This window comes from Cydia pomonella, chromosome 16, assembly GCF_033807575.1.
Source record: "Cydia pomonella isolate Wapato2018A chromosome 16, ilCydPomo1, whole genome shotgun sequence".
Classification (NCBI taxonomy): Eukaryota; Metazoa; Arthropoda; class Insecta; order Lepidoptera; family Tortricidae; genus Cydia; species Cydia pomonella.
The window spans coordinates 16,673,423-16,698,660 of NC_084718.1; the positions used below are offsets into that span (position 1 = coordinate 16,673,423).

Here is a 25,238-nt window from a genome sequence, read left to right on the forward strand (position 1 = left end):
CGAATGGACACCGCAGATTAGCCGGGGCAGAGGCAGACCAAAAAAGAGATGGCGGGATGACCTTGACGCTTTTTGCAGCGACTGGCGGGAACATTCTCCAAACCGTGATGAGTGGCGGAAAAAAGGGGAGGCCTTTGCGCAGCAGTGGGACACAAAATAGGCTATTTAATAAAAAAAAAGGTAAATTTGATATATACTTAATTTGTTTTTTAGAAATCTCTCAAACGTACGATAATTGGTGCGTGTAAAAATGTTCAGTGCCATAAACTTGAGAAGAAAGGAGCGTGAATGTTTGTATACTTTGTATGTTGGTATTCTATACTTCCGGTTTCGCGTTCCACACACAACAACATATATTATGTGTACAAGGCCCAGTCATAAATGCCACATAACATAAGCAAAAATAATAATATTATGGTTTACTAATAAAATACACGTGATATCTTTGATAAATTTGTGTCAAATTTCATATTTAATAAACAATAACAATATACATAATGGATATATACAGAGGATTACTATGACTAGCTTAAATCTAAAATAGGCCCTTGAGGCATTGTACCCAGGATGCTGGCGGCATTTCCTCGTTGTATCGTAATACTGATACGTTGTGCGAGGAAGCCACCAGCTCTTCGGTCACCAGTTACGTCAACCAGATGCTTCGTCAATACATTTAGTTATAATGAAGTTTTGTGAAGATAATGTTAAATAAATTAGAATTAGTACCTTTCGCAATAACGGTATATAAAGCATAAATAAAAAATAATTACATACTGGAAGGAGAGCGATAAGTGGGTGATGCTTAAGGATGTGGTATAGTGATAGGCAAAGCGGGAGCGGAAAGATGAACGTTTGGAAAAGCGGATTTTGATTTCTGATTGATGTTATCTAAGTTGGTTTAAGAGTATGAATGTAAAGTTACAACATTAAAGTAAAATGGAATATGTAATAAAATATATTTGAGTGCACTTGGAGGATTCCTCTAAGCATCAAATAATTGTAGTCGTCAAGAACAAGAGAGAGATGTCCTGAGAGAGATGGTTACGACGAGGTGAGTCGTATTAATGGTTAGGTTATAAGTGTACTTCTATTAGTAAGTCAGGGCTTTCTGCGTTTGCTTATCACGTATTACGTTTATTTTATTAAAAGTACCAATAGTAAGTAGAGAATCGTGGTTTACATGGTAAACATAAGATGTGACAGATGTCAATTAACAATGCACACAAAAGCAACGTCAAAAAACTAGTCGTTTTTATAGAAAAAAATTCATAAGATTACGCGTTTTAATTTCTCTCGTGTATTTTTTGATAATGCCAATTCACGTCTTTCGTCTTTCCAAAACCGCCTCCGCCTCCGCTCCCGCTTTCTCTCACCACCGATCCTCTCCCTAACCCCAAGTAGATCTCCGTAGCGGCGTAGCGCGCATTAGTCGACTATAGCTCCGCGCATGCGCGTCCGCGCGCACAGTGAAACGCGAATTCCGGACTTTTCAGTGCTCGGTTCGTTTTCTTATATGTGATGTGATTTAGGATTTTGTTTTTGATCTAGTTTTGTTTGATTTTAATATTGAAAGTAGGGTTAGATATGCAATACACTTACGTACCCACCGTTCCTTCTGAATTTCTTAAAAATTAAGAGTTTGCTATGATTTATTTTGCAGCCGCAATTTTACAAGCTCACTTTTTAAATGAATTTATTCATAATGTGTCCATACAATTTTTCGGCTTACTACATCTAATGGTCAGTTAGGTAAAATGTAGATTTTGGTTTTCATTAATTTTTATAGAAGTTAAAAATATTTGTGTAGTAATCGTCTACTAAGTTGGCACAGCCCAGCGACCCTTTTGGACTCCTTTTAGGTGATTAAATTACAACATCTTGAAATTAGGCTTCACATATTACTTACTCTTAAATATCTGAAAGAAAACATACAACTCCAAACATAATAAAAAGGATCCAAAATTTTCCGAATAACGGGCTTTCTGGTAGACATTATGAAAGTTAACGATTTAAAGTAGTTAACTAAGAAAATTAGGCTTTAAAGACCATTTTTTATGAATTATGATGTCCACAGAAAAGACGCATAAACGAAACTCATACTAAAAAGTTTTTGACCTAAATACACAATTTTTGCTATGATTTTCTGACGCATGCTGCCCTTGCCCGTGTCATGAGATGCACGCAAAGGCAGCACTTTCCAGGGTGAAAGAAAGGACTGATGGAATCGATATAATTTATGTAATAATGTCCTATAATATTTATTTATTATTATTTATTTATATAAAACGAACTACATGGGCTATTGGGTGCAAGCAATGGACTCAATACTGGGCTAAGGGTAATAAAACCCGACGCCTACCTAATAAAATGGTATGAAATTTCATTTAAAACTGTCGTATTTAAAAAAAATATTTTTCTACTCGTCGACTGTAATGGTGGAATTAAGATTTCATATACCTACCAAACTATAATTGCGTACTTTTCATGTGTGGGCTCTCAACTGAACTATAAAATACTATTTAGATACGCTACGAATGTGACACGTAATTTTTAGCTCATACACAGTTCATCATAAATTTAACTTTTTTTTTGAAAACGAGTTAGTCCAGTTTCTGATGAGTGAAATATTTATCTAATAATCTTTGCGATATTTACAAAATAAGCTTAAATATTTATTTGATATAGGTTCCCAGTGAATATTCCTGTGCACTTACTTAATATTTAATACCAATATTTTTTTTTTTTTTTTTATGGTAGAGGAGGCAAACAAGCAGACGGATCACCTGATGGTAAGCGATTACCGCCGCCTATCGACACCTGCAACACCAGATGGGTTGCAAGTGCGTTGCCGGCCTTTAAGATGGGAGTACGCTCTTTTCTTGAAGGTTTAAAGATCGGTATGTCAGGGTTATATAGTACTATATAACCCTGACATAGGTTAACAATGCCCTTTGTAACCTTATTAATATCGACAGATCCGTGACAAGAGGGGCACTTTTAAATCATAACAATGACGTATTGTTGTTGACCTATATTATCTCGAAATATTTTTAAATATTCATATTTTACAAGCTTTTATTTAAATTTCCCTGTTATAACGTATGTTTTTTATTTTTTTACCTTAAAATCTTGCTGGAAGCTAAATTAGACCCACTTCCCGATTTCCGATTGAGAAGGGAAAATTTATAAAATTAGTTTTTATTGTGTCAACAATATACTAAAAAATCATGGAAAATGGAAAATATTAAGAAGTTGAAAATCATTTTCTTTTTTGTATAGTCACATACGTCACATGATTTTTAACAGAGATTTGCTAAGTTTTATGAAATTGCCCCATCTACAGTTATTCTATGAGCTTCCGCTAGCTGGCGCGGGTGCACGGAGCGGGCGCTTAAGAGATACTTCTCCCTTAACCATCGCAACTGAAATATAAATTACTGATATTAAGAAATTAATAGTCTTGTTTTAAAATGCCGACGACATTTGGACCCGGGTACGTCCTTAAACTACGTCCAAAAGAGCTGTGCCCATACCGCATTGTGAATGTCATCTCGCTTTGTGTGACAGCGCAGCGGATGTCAATTCAGATCTTGAGCAGAGCCCAACTGGAGAAGTACCTCCACCTTATAGAAAACCGCAGCCAAATAAGTTGTGTTTCTGCCGGTGAGTGAGTAAGGTTGCCAGAGCTCAACAAGGGGGGGCTTAGCGTCGGACATCGAGACAATTCTAAGAAGCCCAAACACGATTAGATTGCGTTGTTTCATCACAGAGTTCCTATGGCCACGTCCTGTCTTCATCGTCAGGTCAGCTTGATGGTACCATAACATAGCATTGTCACCCGACACTAAAAATTTTCATACATATGTAAATATGTATGCAAATTTTCAGCTCAATCGGAAATCGGGAAGTGGGTCAAATTCAGCTTCCAAGATTTGACACTAACATAATAACATACAACAGCAGGGCAAGTTAAATAAAAGTTCGTAAAAAGAGAATTGAGCAAGTTAGTGTATTAGTAGACTTAGGACATGTTACAATACAATAAAAATCTTCTTTATTGCACAACCCCAGGATAAATGTACATGGAAACACATATAATACATGAAAATAGAGGTAAACAACAGGCGGTCTTATCGCTACAGAGCAATTTCTTCCAGACAACCTTTATTTAGTTTAGTTTGATGCTACGTTACGAGTATGATTTTTATTATTTGCTCGTAGCGTAATTAACTTACACATAACAATTAAACATTGACCAACGTTAGATGAAGATTTTATCCACTATGAAGAGTAGGAATTTATACCGAAAGTGAAACAAAAGTACACTCAATTTATTTGGATCTCTCGCATTTACATATTTACGCGTTCGCTCTCGAATTTCAAGGAAAGTAAAGTGAAGTAACGCTAATGCTGTGTTTTGCATCAGATTTCTATTAAACTAAAATAATATTTGCGAATCATTTTGTTTCGTAACATACAAACTTGCAAAGTGGCGTTGCGCCATGATTTGAGGATGTAAACATTCAGGTACAAAAGAAAAACCTAGGTCAGAAATAAAATATAATTTATTAGTAATTTAAGTCAGTTTTATTTATTTATCCTTAGTATCTTTAACACTTCTAATATTTATATTTTGCATAAAATTCTAATGTTTATACTAACAATCATTGTAAATTGTTACCATAAGTAAAGTTAATAGTAATAGCATAAAATAACCCATGTTACTTACCAATAGTGGAAGAGCGGTATTCTCTTAATACAAGTATTTACAATACTTAACCCTTTCTGTACGGGGACTTGGAACGCCTAGCACCGCCTCAATACGGGCATGTCTTTGCGAGGGTCGGCGGTTAGACATATTTTCACTTACGTGTATTTTCTGAAATATAACAGCTGTGCGGTTGAAATTTTGTACACACATTAAAAACATTATGCACTTTTGATAACTACTCACTTATTGCACTTATAATCACTAGTACTTTATATTTCACGCGTAATATCTCTCACTAAAAAAAGTATAAATGTAAGTTACTACAAGCGATTTTAACTATTGTTACTTAGTTTTGTAAATATTAGTTTATGATATTTTGAATAGAACAAGGCCTTGAAATGATAATAATTATTAACAAAATGCAAAAATATCAACCGTTTTAACGCAACATAAAAACACGACTGCTATTTGAATAAAATAGTGATGTGCACCTATCGATACAGTTGTCGATATTTATCTGTACTGCTCAAGGGTAAAAATAAAAAAGTGTAGCAGAGATCATTACTATTTTAATCTTTTTTATTTTTTATTTTTTTTATTTATTACAGATAAATCACAATTACAGAATATTTGATCAAAAAGTATCGTTAAACCACAATGGTTTGTCTCGATACTCCATTCCGCAGTATTTAATAATTAAGTAGAAATACAATGCAATACACATATACATCCAATTCGTAAATGACATTATAATTGCAAATATCATAAACTGAGCGCGTTTGTTATCATACCGGCCGGCCGAGCAAAACAAGAACCGGTCCACGCTTACTCGATACAGGCTGCTCCATTTGCACTAAATGAAATAACATAAATATGCATTAGTTAAAATAATTTAATTGTTTAAGCATTTCCTTTTTAAGAATATATGCTATATTGTTTGGTGTTATCTTATCTTTCCACTCTTTAGGTAACTTATTTATTAACTCTGGTATGATGTATTCTGATGTTCTTCTGCCATAAAAATTGTTGAATTGGGGCTTTTGAAGCATTTGATTTGTTACTTGCCTCGTATTTATTGGATGTGAGATTAAATGCTGGATTTCATTTCTAAAGTATTGCTCTTTTAGCATATGGTGTTTAAACTTTGTGTGAACCGGTAGGACCTTACATAAAGTGAAGAGGTCACTATCACACACAAGGTTCTCTCTCATTTTACGGGGTACTATTAACTTTAGCAGCCTAACTTGCAGCTTATATATTTTGTCAAGGTATGACTTAAATGTACGGCCATAACTACTTAACCCATAGGAAATTATGCTTTCCACGAGTGCATTATAAATATCCAATCTAATATTATATGGAATTTTATTTCGTAGAATATATATTTTTGCCATTAAAGCTCGCAATCTCGTGCACACTGAGTCAATGTGGTCACTCCAGTTAAAGCGATTGTCAATTATAACACCTAAATATTTATGTTTATAAACTTGTTCCAACGTCGTACAATTACAATTTTGGTCACAATTCTGTAGAGAGTGGAGACACTGGTGGTCGTGCCCTATAATCCTAACTGCTCTTACCGATCTTGATTGGCTAGAATGTATATGAAGTAATTTGGTTTTATTTGCATTTAGGACCAGCCCTGCGTCGTGGGACCATTTACATATGTTATTAAAATCAAATTGCAATTTCCTTTCTGCTACAGTTGCGTTTTTATCTGCAGCAATGAGGCAAGTATCATCCGCAAATTGATACACGCTACAGTTTTTGACACAGTTATTCATATTATTTACGTAGGCTAAGTAGTGGAGTGGGCCGAGCACGGAGCCTTGTGCTGTGCCCTCTGTCACCAATACTTTGTTGCTAAGAGCATCCCCTATCTTAACATGATAAGTTCTGTTACCCAAGTAATTCTCACACCAATCTAACAATTGTCCGCGGACACCAGAATCCTCCAGCCTATGCATCAGTGTATCGTGGCGCAATGTGTCGAAGGCCTTACTGTAGTCAATAAAAATGATTAATACATGACATTTATTATTTAGTCGTTGATTTATCACGTCAGTGAATCTAGACAGTAACATCTTAAGAACATATAATTGTTATTTATTACCATACACTGTAATATAATCCAATTATATAACTTTTTTTATAATTATTCTATAAATCACGAAATTGCTCAGTTGCAACTAGCCTAACTACTAAAACTCGATGAAATATAAAACAACACTATTTGCCGCCATATTGAGTTACTTTTTCTGCACTCGTGGAGTACGGGTGTCAACCCCAGTTGACAGAAAAAATGCGGGATTTTTAAATAAATATTTGTTTTAACGCCATCTACCAGAATGTTTTGCCATTTTTTTCTTTGAATCTATACTAATGCTACTACTAAATATCATCGTTATTACCAACATATAAGGTCGAAGTTGGTTGAAAAAAAATTCAAACTTCGTCCTTGTTTCGATCAACTATAGTTGACACCCGTACTACAGTGATGATGCCTAATTGGCAACTCTGGTTGTCACCCGTACAGAAAGGGTTAAAAAGAAATTCTAGCACTATAGAAACATTGTATGCTACCAAATAAATAATTTTTATTTATATTTTATTTTTTTAAATCTTTGATAGGGAACGTACCTACCTAGTAAGTTACTATAGGTGTATGAGACACATTAAACAGTGTCCATATGTATAAATGAGACAGGAATAAAAGGTTATAGATATAGTAGACTAGACAATTGAAAAAAATACGTGACGGCATATAAAAAGCAAAGAATAATCAATTTATCACTCTACTGTATATTTCAAAGCATTTTAACAGTAAAAACTGAAGTGTGTTATCATATCACTACATAAAATCGAAATTAAGCATTAAATGATGTTAGATTTAATAGGATATGATGATGATAGTGAGAGGACATAATTCATAGCGAAATCACCGATTAAGGGTCATTTTCTGAACGTGATTTTTTTTGTGTCCGAGATGAATTTCGGAAGGTACGTACGTACCATTTATTTTTTTCATAAAGAAATCTCACTTCCACACCAAGATCAATATGAATTCACTGAATAATTTGGTTTTAGGGTGGACTTACAAATACTTAAATGCTCAAATAACTACTCCCGTGCCCTGTCCGGAATCTGTTTTTGAGTATAATGAAAACTCCTATTAAAATCTGTACATTAGTATCACTTATTATTTTTGGTAAATAATAAAACAGGGTTCTTAGAAAACCAATTCCCGTTCCAGAAAAATCCAATTCCCATGCACAAAAAATATCCCGTGTCCGGATCGAATTTTTAAACTGAAGTATCTTTATTTTTTATGAATATGTGTACCCCGAAAGTAATATTGGCTTTAGTTTCTTCTTCTACGAATGATTTCATTACATTTTATTATATTAAGTAAATCAGTATTTCAAAATTCCATGGAAATAAGATAAAATAAACACAAAAAAAAAACAATCAATTTATCATTCTCCAACTGTAAATTTCAAAACATTTTCACTGTACAAAAACTTAAGTGCGCATCCCACTAAACCAAATCGAAATGATGAGAATTCTGCGCAAGCGTGATAAAATGTCGCGCGCTATTGGCTGCCAGATATTCCTAATCCGTCGGTCAGCCGGATAAACTGTCAATCGGGATATTAGAGAGCGCGAAAATGACTGTTTTCACTGACAGATGCGTCTATGGGACTGTCACGTATTGTTGTGTGTTCGTACTTCAGTGACAGAATTGTGAGCAAAATTAGTTATTTTCCAGTACAGTGTTGTTTTGGTGATCAACTGTAACAATATATCTGTTTTTCTGTAAATATTTAACTATAGCTTTGCGATATGTGACTTTTATGAAGTCAGCAGGATTAACTGTCAATCGGGACATATTTAGAGAACGCAAAAAAATCTGTATTCACTGACGACAGATAGGCGTATCTATGGGGCTGGTTTGGATATACATCACTTACATCAGTGATAGAATTGAAAGAAAAATTACGAGTAGTTGTTTTTTTTGTACCTGATAAACAGTGTTGTGATAGGCATAACCGAATTCTACCTGCTAGATAAATGTCAATCGGGACATTTCGAGATCGCGAAAATTACTATTTTCACTGACATTTGGCGGATTTGGATATACGACAGTGACATAATTGTGAGCGAAATTTGTGGTTCTATTGTTTATTTTGCCCTTTTAGTTGTGATAAATAGGTTTTAAAAGACTTGAATTTTGGTGATCGGTGGTAGGTACCTAACCCATATCCATTTGTCACATAGGTAAACTGTCAATCGGGACACATTAAGAGAGCGCGAAAATTACAGATTTCACTGACAAGAGACGTACAATACGTACATAGGACTGTTGTGGATATATGTATATCAGTGACAATTGTGTTTTTATTATATTAGTTTCGTGATAAACAGTGACAGTTTTTATGAATATTTCTGTAAAATTTGACCGAAGTCTTTAACGCGAATTATACTAGTTTCACTAATAGATGCATTTATGGGACTGTAGTGTTGTGAAAAAGTATTTAAGAGTCGAACCAAGCTAACTCTGCACGGCATTTGTAATATCAAAGTGTGGAAATGTCATCATAACTGTCATATTTCTATGAAAATATGACTATGTTAATAATGACACTCACTTTGTTCTGTTGAAGTCGGTGTAATGTAAGCTTAGACGAACTCTAAACAATATAACTAAAACTTTTTTTACAGTATTTATTAGTTATTTTTGCTTTGGTTACGTGATAAATAGTGATAACTTACGACAACCTGGCTATAATGACAATTTTTCATGATAAGAGATCATGATAAAAAAGAGAGTAGATACATTTATTTATTCATATTTTTTTTTATTGTTAGATTTGCTAATCTGCGCTGCTACGTCAAATGCCATGTTATGTTACGTTTTGTATACTTATTTTATGATTATGTACCTACAAATTATTTCAAATTTATTATATTCGGACCAAAGCGACCGAAATTTACTTTACTCACTAATTTAGCTTCAACTATAAAATAAAAATAAAAACTAGCATTTGAAAGGTAACGGTAGTCAGAAAATAACCTAACTTTTATCTCAAGGAAATCGTAGAGCATCTACGATTCGTGGAGCGCCGGAATTTGAACTGTAAATCGAACGTTATAGAGCTCAGTGTGTGTTCATGTGATGTTTTGAATTTGGAACATTGAAAAGGAAAATGGCGACGTGCCCGCGACCTTCGCGGCCGAATCGGTCGGCCTCTGCGCGGCTGAAGTACTCCAAGACTATTCCAGCCAGTTTGCTCAGGTATGATTTTTTAGGGATAAAATAGTTATTTACGATACAAGTGCAAAAAATAGGAAATTCGCGACTGGTGATAAATTAAAACACGACCGAAGGAAGTATTTTAAATTGAGACGAGTTGCGAATTACTATTCGCACGTGTATCGTACAACGTTTTACAGTGCATATGGCTCTTTGTCGTGTTTTAAATTATCCCCACTCGTTGCGAATTTCCTATTTTTTGCACTTGTATCGTAATGTACTGTGTTACAAGGTTTTTAAACTGTGACACAAATTAGTTATTACACTGAGTAAAGAATAACACTTCTACATAATCAAAATGTAACACCGAGGAATCCTTATTGGAAGGGCTTGGTGAGGTGAGACTGATATAATATATTCATATATAAAATATCAAATTTTCGATAGTATTGAGTCAGCTTTCTGTAGGTAATCCTGTGATCATTGAGAAATATCACTTAGTTAAGTTTCAGCCTTTAGTATTAGGTATAGTGTGAATTTAATGAGATGATTTTTTAAACGTGTTATCTCCGAATGGGCTGTTTCATGAATTTGAACCATATATAAATAGGATGGTTAACTTGGTTTTTAAACGGCTTGCTCCTGTTTACTTATGACGAAGTTTTTAGCCGTAGCAGAAGTACTGAATAAAGAAAACAATACCTTTTTTTTTATAGGTTAGAAACCGAGCCGAAATAATCATTTCATAAAGTTCATACTATACAGGATTACCTAGCAATATGCAAGTTGCAGAACTTAAAGAAAATTCACAACATTTCTTGAAACTTTGATGAGAAAATTTTCATTCATGTTTCCACTTAGGACGCTCCCGTTCATATCAGGGATATTACTTAATGTCCTTAACTGCTGACAACTATTCCATTTTCGGCGTCTATTTCATGTGTTATGAAAATCAAAACATAAAGCCGAAAACCCATTTCTTAAAGTTGTTAATTAAGATTGGATCTTTTAGCTCCGCCCACCATCCTGTAAGCAAAATTCACTCACACATTCTATCATATCATAATAGAAGGAAACCAGTAGTAATGCACTTTAATTACTTTAAATTAAGCGTGTGGAGCAACCGGCCGCATTTTTGATGCCACGGTGTTTATCTAGCCATCGTAACTCGTGCTTACGATTAGGCTATTATTTTAATGAGGGATGGTGAAACCACGTAACTTTCAATTGCTGGGTATGGACCTGTTCGGGTTTAGTGAAAAATACATGCCAAAAGATTAGTAATAGTTTGGAATTTACGTAGTCCGTCCATTTGCACCAATCACTAACCCGGGGTTAACCGGTTAAACCTGGAGTTAACGGTATACCCGGTTAATCTCGAGTTACTGGGATGGTGTAAGTCTCGTCGAAACAGTTAAAATCGTTTTTAACACACAAATATTTATTATACAGTAGAAGAGTTCCTACAAGACAAATTAATACAATTTTATTCATGTGTATTATAGAAAACCTAATTTGTAATATAGGAATTATTAATATAATGCACTTTTTTATTAGTAACTGTTATTGCCACACCCGATACGGGTAGAGTCAAATCAAAATAATTTGGCAGCGATTTTGATAGCTAGATGGTACACGGGCTATTTTAAACGTTAAAAGTTGTATGAAATTAAGACGTTTACTTGACACTTGCACCGTCTGGGCTATTAAAATAGCTGCCAACTTATATTGGCCTGACTCTAGCATGTATTGAAACAATTCTTACTGGAAGACCTGATATATGTACATACATATAAGCAATTATAATTAAATAAGTAAGCTAATTTTGCATCGACTCAAATAGAATAATTATAAACGTGATATTTTCATAGGAATTTGACATTAATGATGGCATATCCACACTTCGTCATAGCAAATACCATACTGCTATGCAGAGTTATCTTGGCTCTGGCGATGTGGATGATATTGTTGTTGAGTTTTTAGCAAATTTTCATGTCATTTTACACAAACCTGCAGCTTGCATTTGCCCATAGAATAATTACATATACAGTAAACTAAGATAGGCAGTGTCTTACGTGAGCGAATAACTCGCGAACGCGAAGTGACGCGGCGCGGCGCGGGTGAATTCAATCCTTTGATACCTATCGTATATAAGCAATATTTGATTCTATTTCTACCAAGAGAAAGTTGAAAATAGCCTAAGCGTTTTATTTTATAATCGATACCCCTTCAAGAGGCGCTTACGGACGGCTATCAGATTACCCGTATTATGAAGCGCTTAAAAGCCAAATGAAAGGGTTATTTGTAAACAAAGCCTTACGAAAAAATCACCTTACCAAAACCCTCGAAGGGGATACCGGACCGGTCCCTGATAGAAACTAAGTCATATGCATGTAGGCATCGGCATTCTAACAGTGATATTTGAGCGAGCTTGTCGCTTCTCTCGCGCGTGGGTTGTGCTGCCACCATGCGGCAAGGCATTAAATCGCGCCGATTGGTCTCTTCCCGCGCCTGTCGCAGTAAGTTATGCTAGTAGTGCTGTAAGGCGAAGATGGTCGACTCTCTATCATTTGTCACCATGCCTGTCACGTTCTAACAAGTAGGTATGTAAGTGCGAAAGTGACGGGCATAGTGACAGGTGATAAAAATGGAACCATGCCGCCACTGCTGGAATGCAAGCAGATAGCAAACCATTTGATTTGCTAGAAAGCAATAAGAGCGAGAGGAAAAGCTGCAAAAACAGAACGTGTGGAAAAATCCAGCCAACATTGAACATTCGCAAATAGACTGCTGATATTGCTTGTTACAAGATAGGTATACAAGTCCAGTTAGGTTGGTAACATTGGCTGGTCCATTTAGCAGGCTCATCCATATTAATGTACGCAATGAACTGGGGGATGCGAGCACGATACGACGCAACGGTGCGCGCGTTCCGTTCTGAAACCATATCCAATGGGCCATGTTGATTTAATTTTATTTAATAAGTGAGGGGAATGAACTTGAGAATTAAAGGGAATAAAATAAAAATCAAAAACATAAAATTCAAACACATAAAAAAGCGGTGGTGGCCGAGTGAATATGACGTCCGACTTTCAATCCGGAGGTCGCGGGTTCAAATCCTGGCTCGTACCAATGAGTTTTTCGGAACTTATGTACGAAATATCATTTGATATTTACCACTAGCTTTTCGGTGAAGGAAAACATCGTGAGGAAACCTGCATACATCTGCGAAGAAATTGAAAGGTGTATGTGAAGTCCCCAATCCGCATTGGGCTAGCGTGAGGACTATGAGTGACGTTCGTCGCCAATTACAGATGCGATTATGATACGATTTTATTCAGAAAATTTATAGACACAGGGACAGGATCAACGCTGTTGCAGCTATGTCGCAACAGTATTGCAGTTGCTGTTGACAGAGGGGTTCGGTCGTTATTCAAAGAAATCAAGTTATTGGTCAAAAAAGAAAATCATAATACTATTACAATATCAATGGTAATTAATAAATTCGTAGAAAATAATTAAGTAAGATAGATACAGAATATCTATCCATTAAGGTAATAGTACCTACTAGAGTCGGCATCTCCAATAAAAAAATTCCGCGCCTCAATGAGTAGGCTCGATAGTCGCTATATACAGCACTGGTCGAACCTGCACCGTTCCTTAGCTCCCTATGATGAAATATAGTAGGTAGATAGGTATATAATAAATTAATTACTAACATAGTCTAAATTAGAAACTCTGCATGTACATGTTTACTAACCTGTTATGGATTTTTGTGGTCCGAAATAAATGATTTATTTATTTATTTATTTAATGAAGTGTCGCACTTCATTGCATTCAGTACGTCTCCGACTGCTGGTGAGATGCCACGCATGGAACGAAAATTTAAAAAGAATGCCTTTGTGCGTTATAAAAATATATTCTAATTATATCTAGAAACATAATAAAAGCAATACAATAACAATGCACTGCGAAAAAACTTTCGTTTTAAGCTCATTTAGATTATTTTGAAACGGCACTTTAAACATTCGCGGTGGCATAGTCGTTAGATTTGTAGCTGGCCCCCAACGGCTTATCCTATGTCTATTATTAACTAAAACCGTGCGTGCCACTACCTGCAAAAAAAGGGTCGTATAATTCTAATTGGCACAGACCTAAGCGAGGGCTAGTCCAACGCTCAAAAAACCAGTGCAGGTGTGCTCTCCGATAACGCACCTTTGTTACGCATATCGAGGACACATTTTAGACTGGATCGGTAGCGTTCGACTCGCGGCACTCAGTAACCGTATAGGGACCACACAAGTAATCGCAAATTATTTTTCCATTTGTTCATTTTGAATCTTATTTCAATTACCTACCATAAGATTTGTAATTAAATAACCGGTTAAAATGACCGGGCCCTTTTTGTTGCAGGTAGTGGCACGCACCGTTTTAGTTAACAATAGACAAAGGATAAGCCGTTGGGGGCCAGCTACAAATCTAACGACTATACCACCGCGAATGTTTAAAGTGCCGTTTCAAAATAATCTAAATGAGCTTAAAACGAGAGTTTTTTCGCAGTGGATTGTTATTATAATAAAATTATGTATTATGACGTTTCGTCTCTGCGTAGCTAGCGTAGTTACGCTTATTCTTTAGCTTAGTGACAGACGTAAAACGCCAAAAATGGCGGAATCGATTTGTTCTCGATAGCCTGTCTAGTAGTACATATAGGTCGGTATATCTAGCTTACTAATGCAGTTGATTATTGGCTGCATAACAAGTGGTAAAACAGCAAAAACCGATATAGGACGCAAGTCGTAGCTTGTCATATTGAGTAGATTTTTTGTTAAAAAGCTAAACATTAGGCGTAAAATAAACCTGCCTATAGTTGATGAAATATAATTTGCACCGAAGATTTGTTATAAAACTTTACGAATACAAAAAGACAAAAGAGGTGTGAAGTGCTTTGCCGCGCGTCCCATCTATAGAGTGGGAATATAGTTATTCCTTTTGTAATATCGACACGTTATTAGGTAGGTAAATGATACTTTTTTCGGCACAAATCGTATATACCTTGATATTAATGTTTTTTTACATAGATATTTTTCTTCATAATATACTACGAATTGAAAAGTTGGAATACTAGGAAAACTTAGAAATTAAAATGTAGAAAAGTAACTGGTGTAGGGACTGCGACCTACATTAAATTATAATCGTCAGTATTTTAAAAGTAAAACTTATTAATGCTACTTGGTTTGTATGAATAAGTGACATTATTAAAAAAAAAGGTATAACTCTCTAGGGAGCTTTTTTTTCACAATCCATAACTCCCGCGGGAATAAAATAAGCATTTGTCCTTCAGTACACCTGCATGAAATAAGAGCTTTTCCGAGTAAGTGTGATGAAAAACCTAGAAACCAAGTTTTTCATTGTGTCAATAACAAACTAAAAAATCATGGAGAATGGAAAATATTTAGAAGTGGAAAAACGTTTTATCTTTTTTTTGGACGTTCACGTGGTATAACTTCCCTCTTAAGATCTGTCGGAACTGAAGTTGTTTATATACATTATAACCTTAGTTTGGATATTGTTGCTCTTATTTAGATTTCTCATAAAATAATCAAAGATTAACTTTGTTAGTTCGGCCCACGGTTGAAATTGCAACGGCGTTGTCGTTAAGTGTAGTCAGTTTAGGAACACGTGTCCATACGCAAATTGCCATGTATAAGCAATTAGGGAAAGTGTTGGAGTCGTAACTTGTGTGAAAAAACGTTACGGGCAACGGGCAGTGACCGGGTTAGTTTTGTAATTGTAGGTGTATCTCATTTACGGCCCGATTCGAAGAATGAAATACTATAACGATAAGTTCTGGTTTAGATAAGTTCCCATTTAGATATCGTTTATATGTCGTATAATTGACAGAAGCAGCTCAATTCGGGCAACTAATGTCACTTTGACGTTAGAAATATCGTAGATAGATCTTATTGGAATCACAGTGGAATCGAAATAAACGTCAATTTTGACATGTCATTTGGTTATCGATCTTTTAAAGATCTTAAACGCATCTTAATCATTCTTCGAATCGGGTCGTTAGTAACTACATGTTGGTATGGTGTTGGTATACATATATAGAACTTCGTCTGCGTGGAATAATGATGATTAAAAATAACATACTGTTCCGAAGTATTAAATCGTAAATCATTAATTTCTCCGTTAATACTGTGGCGTTTGGAATGAGACTTTGTCCCTATATATAGGTTAGAAATACCCTAATCGACACGTCCTATTCATCTATGTCCAAAGGGTACAGACACGTTATATTAGCAATCTGGTGTTGCTAAACAAACAAATAAATGCAGAAATAATAGATCAGATATCCGGATAAATTGTATCACCCATTGATGACCCACCGTTTTTACTGCACGTTAAACAATACAAGAACAAGTTTTTGTGGCGCCATCTATTGACGAGTAGAAACGCTGGGAAAACGCGGCAAAAACGCATCGGTTATATTGTCGGCGCGTTTCTCTGATCGAACAATTGCGAGCCTGATAGGTCAATTTCTAGCGTGCGTGCATGCGAAGCTTAAGAAATTGGTGTAAATAGCTTACGTACGCATCATCATCATATCGCCCACTACTGGGCATATTTAGTAGAGATGCCACGAATATTCGGTACTCGGCCATTGTGCTGATATTTCGGTGTTCGGCCGAATATTGCGTACTATTCTGCCGAATACCTATTACACCTACTTATGAAGAAAAAAAATACAATTAAAGAGTAAATTATGGGAGCAGATGTAGGTTAGGTTTTTTATAATGTGTTTATATGTATTTTTCTGCCCTCCGGGCGGAAAGCGCTAAACGAAGTTGCCGCTTTCCGCCTCCGTCGGGCAGAAAAATAGTATGTGCACCATTTATTCATATTATAAAAAATCCTAAGCTAAGATATTTAATGAAAAAATAGGGATGAAAATAAATAAATATTGGACATTCTTACACAAATTAACTAAGCCCTACAGTAAGCTAAAGAAGGCTTGTGTTGTGCGTACTCAGACACGATAAATGTAATACGTAGTACTTAAATACGTAGAAAACACCCATGACTCAGGAACAAGTATCCGTGTAATAAATGCCCTTACCGGGATTCGAAACCAGGACCATCGGCTTCATAGGCTTCATCGGCTTCACACTACCCAGTAGGCCAGACCGGTTGTCGTTGAATGATTTAAATATCTTAATAAACGTTTTTTTTTTATGATTTTGGGCTATATGTAGGTACTCAAAACGTACGATCGTCGATTTTGTACTTCACTATGTTTTGGAAATATATTGAAGTTTCTGGTCACAAAAGATTTTAATTAGCTACAACTTAGTTTTTTATTTGCTTTTTTTCATTCGTCATTACCTTTAACTAAACCCCTGCACCATTTTTAAGTCTTTAAAATGAATGACAGTACCAGTAATTGTAACAGTAATTTACGCTATGCGTAATTTGACTTTTTATTACCTCACATACACCATCCCGTAACACAACAATGAAATTATTTTACATTCGTCCAAAATATATAGACCTCGGTCACTAACTATTGTTACTCGTCGCCTGTAGCAAGCTATACTGGACAAATAGACAATACAAACTTATAAATGCTGGTGGGAATATGTGGAACTAACCGTTTTACATACTAACATTTTAAAGCGTTTGATAGTAGCACCGCAATCAGCGGCAGATATAAGTTTGTAAGTGTGAAGCGAAAGTGTTAGAAGCATGAAACAGCCATGTCATACCGTGACATGACAAGACATGATAGCTGAGTGTGAGCGAAAGAATACTACATCTGGGATAGTTTTTGTTGCTAGTTATTACGTAAGTTAGTGTTTGGATTTAAGAAAAAAAAAGTGAAACTGGAAGAGCCGTTTGGTCGTTCGAGCCGGATAGTTAAGAATATGGAACAATATTGCTGAAACCTATTATGTATATAGAATATTATAGTACCTACTTGAACATTTTACTATCCACTTCAGCCCTAGAGGCCCTTAATAGGCCTTATTCTAAAATATACTTAAACATTTTATTACTTTATACAAATTAAAAAAACATTTTTTTTTTTGAGATATATGAAGCTATATTTTATTTAATTAAAACTTCTGAGGACGCCTTATATTTATTTCATATATATAAGTGGAAACCATTTAAGCTTTTTCCTGTTTACAACGATGAAATCAGGTGTAGCTACCTACTACAATCTTGTTAATTCCAACATTATTCACACAACACAACAGTTAATTTAAACATTTATTCTCGAAGGTTTTACGCTGATATTATTGTATTATTAAGTTTTTTCCTTGCATTTACTTCCCCTAAAATATAATATATTAGCACCTATTCAATCCAAACTCTATAAATAACACATTTTCGATCAAAGTGCTGGCAAAGATCAACAAACTCAAAGACAATCAACTTATGTCATTAAACTTACATATGGGAACGCTTACAAGCACTTTCGCCATTTTCGCGAGAAAATGCAGCCTTAAGCTCAGTAAGGTCTTTGCCGCTGCCAGCCGCGCTTGACTGCAGCGTTCGATATTCAAATTGAAAGTTCTTTTCTTAAACGCGTTGTGTTAGTGGCGTGTATTTTGAATAACGTAACGGTTATTTTAAATATAACGGTTTATGTGATTAAAGATGACGTTGAATAATAATCAGCCGTATAATAGGGTGACTAGTAAGCTGTTTGGGAAGAAGAAGAAAAATAAACGATATGTGAAAATGAAAGCGGGGACTTATAGCGGGAAAGAACGGTAAGGGTGTCATTCTGAAAATAACTTACTAGTTTATTTAAAAACGATATTTATTTGCTAAATTAGTAAATTTTTGTAAGGCTTAGTTGCAAGACTAAGACTAACTAAATAAATAAATCTTATTTCGAATGTCTTTCCAAAGGTATGTATCTAAACTTATGAAATGTGTCTAATATGTATCGGTGGAGTCGGCGAAATACAGAAACTTCATTTGTCTGTAAAATAAATAACTTAATAAATAAACAATAAACAATTTGTAAAGATTTAAAATAGGTACTGCAACAACCGTACCTTACTTTGCAGTCTTTAAAAACGCAAGCGCCAATAAAATATAAAACATATTTTACAAGAAAACATTTAAAAGTCGAGCTGTTATGTTAAAACTGTATGGGTTGACATAATATAATATAATAGACATAACACAAAAATATTTAGTATTTATTTATTTAATTATTTAATCTTTATTGCACATAAGAATACACACTGTACAATAGGCGAACTTAATGCCGTAGTATTCACTATTCAATTTCTCATATGTATAAGTATTGTATATTTTCCCGCTCCTAATACTGTTTGATCTCTGTTTCGCCCGAGAGTTAACTATTTTTACTACTTTTACTGCGCAATCAGCGCAATAAAGTAAAAAAAAATGTGTCTCTGAAGTAAAAAAATTTTTTTTTTTTTTATATAAACTCTATTCTTAAAAAAGTATAAAAATCGATCTTTTGACCGAGATTGTTTCATAAATAATATACGCCGAATCTACAAATTTTCAGTAACATGAATTGGCAAGCGTCGATTAGCTACGATAATCGATTATTATCAAGCGGGCTGTACGCCGGCTGCTTGCTACTGACGTGGTAAAATAATTATTATTACTGAACTGATATGGATTTTATTATAAAATTGTGAAAAAAATATCAAAATCTCCAATCCATGTGATAGATAAAACAGCGGTTGCATAACCAAAGACAATTGTATCCGTTGGATAACACTTGTGACCCCGCTGTTACACTTCTATGTCAGGAAAAGTGAAACGTGATCCATCGATACTTGTACAAATTGAGATGCACTATTTCAAATACCGACCCTATTGTTTAGGTAAGAAGAGTAAAATTTGGTTGACAGCTTGACTTTATTGTCGCGGTTATACAGGAATCTAGATTTAGTCGCGGTAGTAAAGGTTTTGATCTAGATTTTGAGGCGCGGAAGAAAAGTATAATTTGCGTATTATGAGGAAATTCGCACCCATACAGTGTATATTATGGTGAGTGTCGACATACCTGTAATATTATACAAGTCATGATATCTACTCATGAATCTCATGATTTACTCGTAAGTATTTAATATTTTCGACATGTGTATCCTGCCTATCTTAACCTACGGCGCCCAAACTTGGTCATTAACAGAAGCTCAAAAGTCCCGACTCAAGATTTGCCAGCGAGCAATGGAGCGGAGCATACTTGGAGTCCGTAGAATCGATCGGATAAGGAACACAGAGCTGCGCTCCAAAACAGGTATCGCAGATGTGGGTGTGAAGGCCGCCAAGCTCAAATGGGATTGGGCGGGGCACATCTGTAGGATGCACCCGGACAGATGGGCCAAAATAGCGACCGAATGGGCACCACAGATCACCCGAGGCAGAGGAAGGCCAAAAACGAGATGGCGAGACGACCTGGACTCATTTCGTAGCGACTGGCGGGAGCATGCACAAAGCCGTGACGAGTGGCGGAAAACAGGGGAGGCCTTTGCCCGGCAGTGGGACACAATATAGGCTATATAAAAAAAAAAAAATAATATTTGTCGTTTTACTCGTATTTAATATTTGTCTTAATATGCGATATTCTTTTGTTATGTTTTAGTTTTTTAAAGGACCAATAATGGTAAAGTAAATGTAAAAATCCGCTCTTTAATCTTCATCTTTTTTGTAAGTTTTAATCTTTTCACAGGGGCTATTATTGAAGCTTAGCAGCAAATCTATAATCACAATTCTACTTAAGATTCTACAGTCTATTCATTCGATGGCCAAAATTATTGTCTTGGTAAAAAAAAAGAATTATGTTTAATAAAGTGCATTATTGATTAAATCACCGAATGAAAGTAATTTCGGTGATTTAATCGATTATGGCACAGTATAATTTTGCACAAAGGTCTGGAAGGAGAATCTAGAAAGACACGCAGAGTCTAAAAATGACAGACGTGCGTTTATTCTAGCTGAACTATCTGATCTGTAGTTCACCAGAAAGTGTAACTTATGGATTCTACGATAAACTATCGTTCGCGCGATGTAGGATTTTCGCCGGTATTAACAACGCCATCTCCCAGTATATTCGGTAAACCAATCCCGTTAAGCGTTTTGTACAGGTAGTCCCTGTACATCTAAATAATGAGTTACATTTTCAATATTACATCATTACCTCGTTATTTGTTTATTTGTTATAAGCTAAAAGTTAAAATTTTGTTTGCACTTCCATAAAACACATTTTTGGACCACGTAACTTACCGAACTCTTGCCTCGTTGTTAATTACTCACTTTATCTTTGTTTTACGTATATGGCACCGACAATTATTTCAGACTATACACAAATTAAAGAACAGAAATGTCTAATCGGATACCCAAAATAAATAAATGCAAAAATTATGTTTGCAGAAGATATATTACTTATGAATAATGTATCTACATTTTAACATGAAACCAAAACTGGGCACTCATGAGTACAGACATACTGGTTGGCTGTTAAATGATAATTTCCCGATACCTTAAACGCTTGTTTAAAATGGCCTGAGTATTAATATTCTAAAGAACATTCATTTTTTTATTTGTGGTAGAGAAACAGCGCGCGATGTTTAAGTTAACAAAGATGTAAAAAATAGACCATTTAGGAAAACGTTGGTTTTGCGTAGTTGTTCATCATAACTCTATTTTTTAGTTTAGGATAAGCAAGCTCAGTGTAGGGTTCCGTAGTTACCCGTCCGTTAAAATACACTTTTTGCAAAAACTCAAAAACGGCTGAACCGCTATAGTTCGCTATAGTTTTTCTTGTAAGCTTCATTTTTACGAGCTTTTTCATATTTTTTAGACCCATGGTTCAAAAGTTAGACCATGGTCGAAAAATGGGGATGGTGTTTATAGTGTGGAGTGTCGTCGTCGTAAACGTAACATTTTCGGAAATAATCGCTCTGCAAGAAAAACAACACGAGTGTGTCCTTCACACGCCCCCCCCCCCCCCCTCTCCCTACACCGTCAGCACAACCCCCACCTCCGAGGACTTTTAGTATGTATATTTGGACACCACGAGGTATAACTGCTTACCATCAGGCAGGCCGTATGCTTGTTTGCCACCGACGTAGTATAAAAAAAAAAAAACTGTACCAATTTACAAAATTACACGAATTATTTCCGCTAATTGCCCATATCCGCTTAATTTGACGTGGCTACCATGTCAGTGTCACTATGATCTTTTAAAAACAATAACACTATTACGAACAGAGACCAATCATCTATTGAATCATGTTCGCGTAACAACAATGCGCAATATTTCATCGATGAATTAACTCAATCTGTCAACTTGAAACATTTATATATCCGCTTCTAAACCTTACTGGCAAAAATGTATCATAACTTAGTAAGATTATTACTGTCCTTATGACCATTTGATGTGGGATAATACTTAAGGCATTTATTTGAACAATTGTCCTACTATCCCACGAGCATAATTAAACTAATTCTTCCTTGCTTAATGGCTATTTGTTCATTGAAGTTCATGTTACATAATTTGTGAATTCTTTCTATAGGTCGTTGAGAATAGTACTTGCCTACTTATTCATTCATTGCTTTATCGTAAGATCACTATCTTTTGTTTAATTTAGTAGCATGTTACTCTACTTTCATTCAATGGTGTAAGTTTTTAAGTTCAGTTTAAACTTTATTTTTATTGTGCATAAGTTTTTGAAACTCTTTCGTAAAATGCATGTTTTAGAATACTTGGCCATTACTTTCATTTTCTGTTTTGTAATGGAGAAAGCAGTTTAATTATTTTGTCAATCCTGATAGCTTTGTTCAATAAATAACTATTATAAATATTCATAATCACGGTAACTCAGTGGTTTTTGATTGCCTCCCAATTTTTATAAAAAATAAGGCATTTACCACTGCGTTACTATCTTTTCACATTAATCAACATATATGAATTGTGGGCTACAAAATCCTATTATTTGGTTCAGGTACAATTTGGAAATATAAGTTTTATACACGAATTCAATATCTATTATACTTTTTTCTGGCAATAGATTAATGGCCATAAAAAAGTAGAATGACCCATTAACATTTCTAGACTTTTCTATTATGGTACTACTTACCTACTGTATTATATAAATTTCTATCAATATTTACTTAATAGTGGTGCCTATCGTGACATGTCAATCATGTATCATGTATACCCTAGGAGGAAATTTTATAGCATTACTCTTCAGGAAAGAAAAGTTACAGCGACGGGAAACCAGGTTCCTGCTTTTAATGCACAGTCATCAATCTATCATACCTACCCCTCTAGATCGAAGATAAAAAATAGTATACCTTGCGCATCGTATGATAGTACATAAGTCCTTTGGTAGAACATAATAATGCAGGGCCCTGACAGGGTTTGTGGTAAACTGTAAACCCACAAAAGCAATGAATAATTCGTAAAAACGGCCTTACACCAAGAATGGTGCCAGGACACCGGTGTCAGTGACACCGCAGTGAACGAATGCTAGCCAAGCGTGTAGTCCAACGCAACTAGTGGCGACCAATCGCGCGCGTGATGCGAACTCATCAACTAATCGCGTTGTAGCATTTCACTGAGGCACAACAAACAAAATTGTTCGTTCGAAATTATATGAGCTGAATGAAATGAAAATATGTTTACCTTTAAAAAATTACGAGTACGTACTATATTTTTATTCTTAAAATGTTAATATTTTAAATAAATTAATGTGCTAAACTTCCAAAAAACGTCTACAAACATTATAATTGACAATTACTCCATATAAAAAAAAATCGACGCGATAGGATAATCATCATTTAACATGATTTTAGTGAGCTTATTAGTATTGATAATCTAATGAAGTTTCAAAGTCCCGTTTGTGTAGAATCCTGTAGAATTTGTAAACTAACAGCCGTTTTCTTTTCCAGTGCCAACACGGCGATGGACAATGACGTCACACCAGTATACTTAGCCGCACAAGAAGGACACTTGGCCGTATTAAAGTACTTAGTATTAGAAGCGGGGGGCCGGCTGGACGCGCGCGCCAGAGATGGGATGCTGCCTATTCACGCCGCCGCGCAGACTGGGTGCTTGGATTGCGTCAAATGGATGGTAAGTGATAGTTTTCTAGCCAGTACGTAATCCAGGTTAAGAGTCTAGAGCTACATGCTGAAATAACATGAAATTTGGCATGGACAATTAAGTAATGATTAAGACACGTTTAAGATCTTGGAAAGATCTTTAAATGATCGATAACTAAACGACATGTGAAATTTGACGTTTATTTCGATTCCGCTGTGATCCCAGTAAGATCTATCTACGATATTTCTAACGTCAAAGTGACATTGTTTGCCCGAATCGAGCTGCTTCTGTCAATTATACTACATTCAAACGTTATCTAAATGAGAACGTATCTACACCAGAACTTATCGTTATCGTATCTCATTCTTCGAATTGGGCCGTAAGTAATATATTACTTATATTTCTAGGAACGAAAATTAATAAATACTAATTTCCGTTACTATAAGAAATAATAGGTACAAAGAATAAACTTTTCTATAAGACGATCTATTACGTCTCAAAGTGTACTAGTAGTCTATCATTCGGACTTTGATGTTATTTTTGAACTACTTGGTTTGTCATGCGCGGCATTATCATTTAGAGCCTCAAGCAAACTAACAAAACCAAGTATTTGGTCAAAAATCAACAACAAAGTGCGAATAATGGACCACTTGTATTGTACGTTTGCGACGAAGAACGTCTTATAGAAAAGTTTATTTTTTTCTGGATGTCATGGGTTTAGATGTAAAGCTTTGATTGGAAATAATAGGCAAGATACAAAATTACAATTATAGTACAAAACTGTATTTTTTTCGAAGGGTTTTAAGTTTTTATAAGGATTTCCGCGAGTTAGTAAACATAAACAAGCCGATTTGAACAATTTTTTTTTCTTCCTATTTAAGTAAAGGTTATAGTTAATTTTGAAACACTGTCAAGTAATGCAGAATAATTGTAAAAAAAGATCCAATATAACTGATCCAAAGTTATAGTGTTCCCCTAATTTTCATTTTCTTATGTTCTGCTATTATATACAGGTGATTTCTGGGTTGTAATCCAGAACCACTTTTTCTGACTCTGTTAATGATCCACATTATCATATGGTAGTATTTGAGTAAATATAATTCGTTGAATTTTCTTATTATTCATGTAAAATGAATGTTATACAAAGTTTTACTGCCAAGATT

At 35.1% G+C, this 25,238-nt stretch overlaps 1 protein-coding gene across 5 annotated transcripts in view; it reads left to right on the top strand.

Annotated features, from left to right (window-relative positions):
• Positions 1-25,238, top strand: part of LOC133526093 (espin) — a 223,389-nt gene that overhangs the window by 138,698 nt on the left and 59,453 nt on the right. For 4 of the 5 annotated variants that reach the window (XM_061862545.1, XM_061862548.1, XM_061862546.1 and 1 more), the window contains exon 3: positions 23,922-24,105. In XM_061862545.1, the coding sequence (XP_061718529.1) occupies positions 23,922-24,105 (184 nt within the window). Of the gene's footprint in view, positions 1-18,514; positions 18,749-23,921; positions 24,106-25,238 lie in introns of those variants that run through there. The other variant, XM_061862547.1, reaches the window with a different exon arrangement.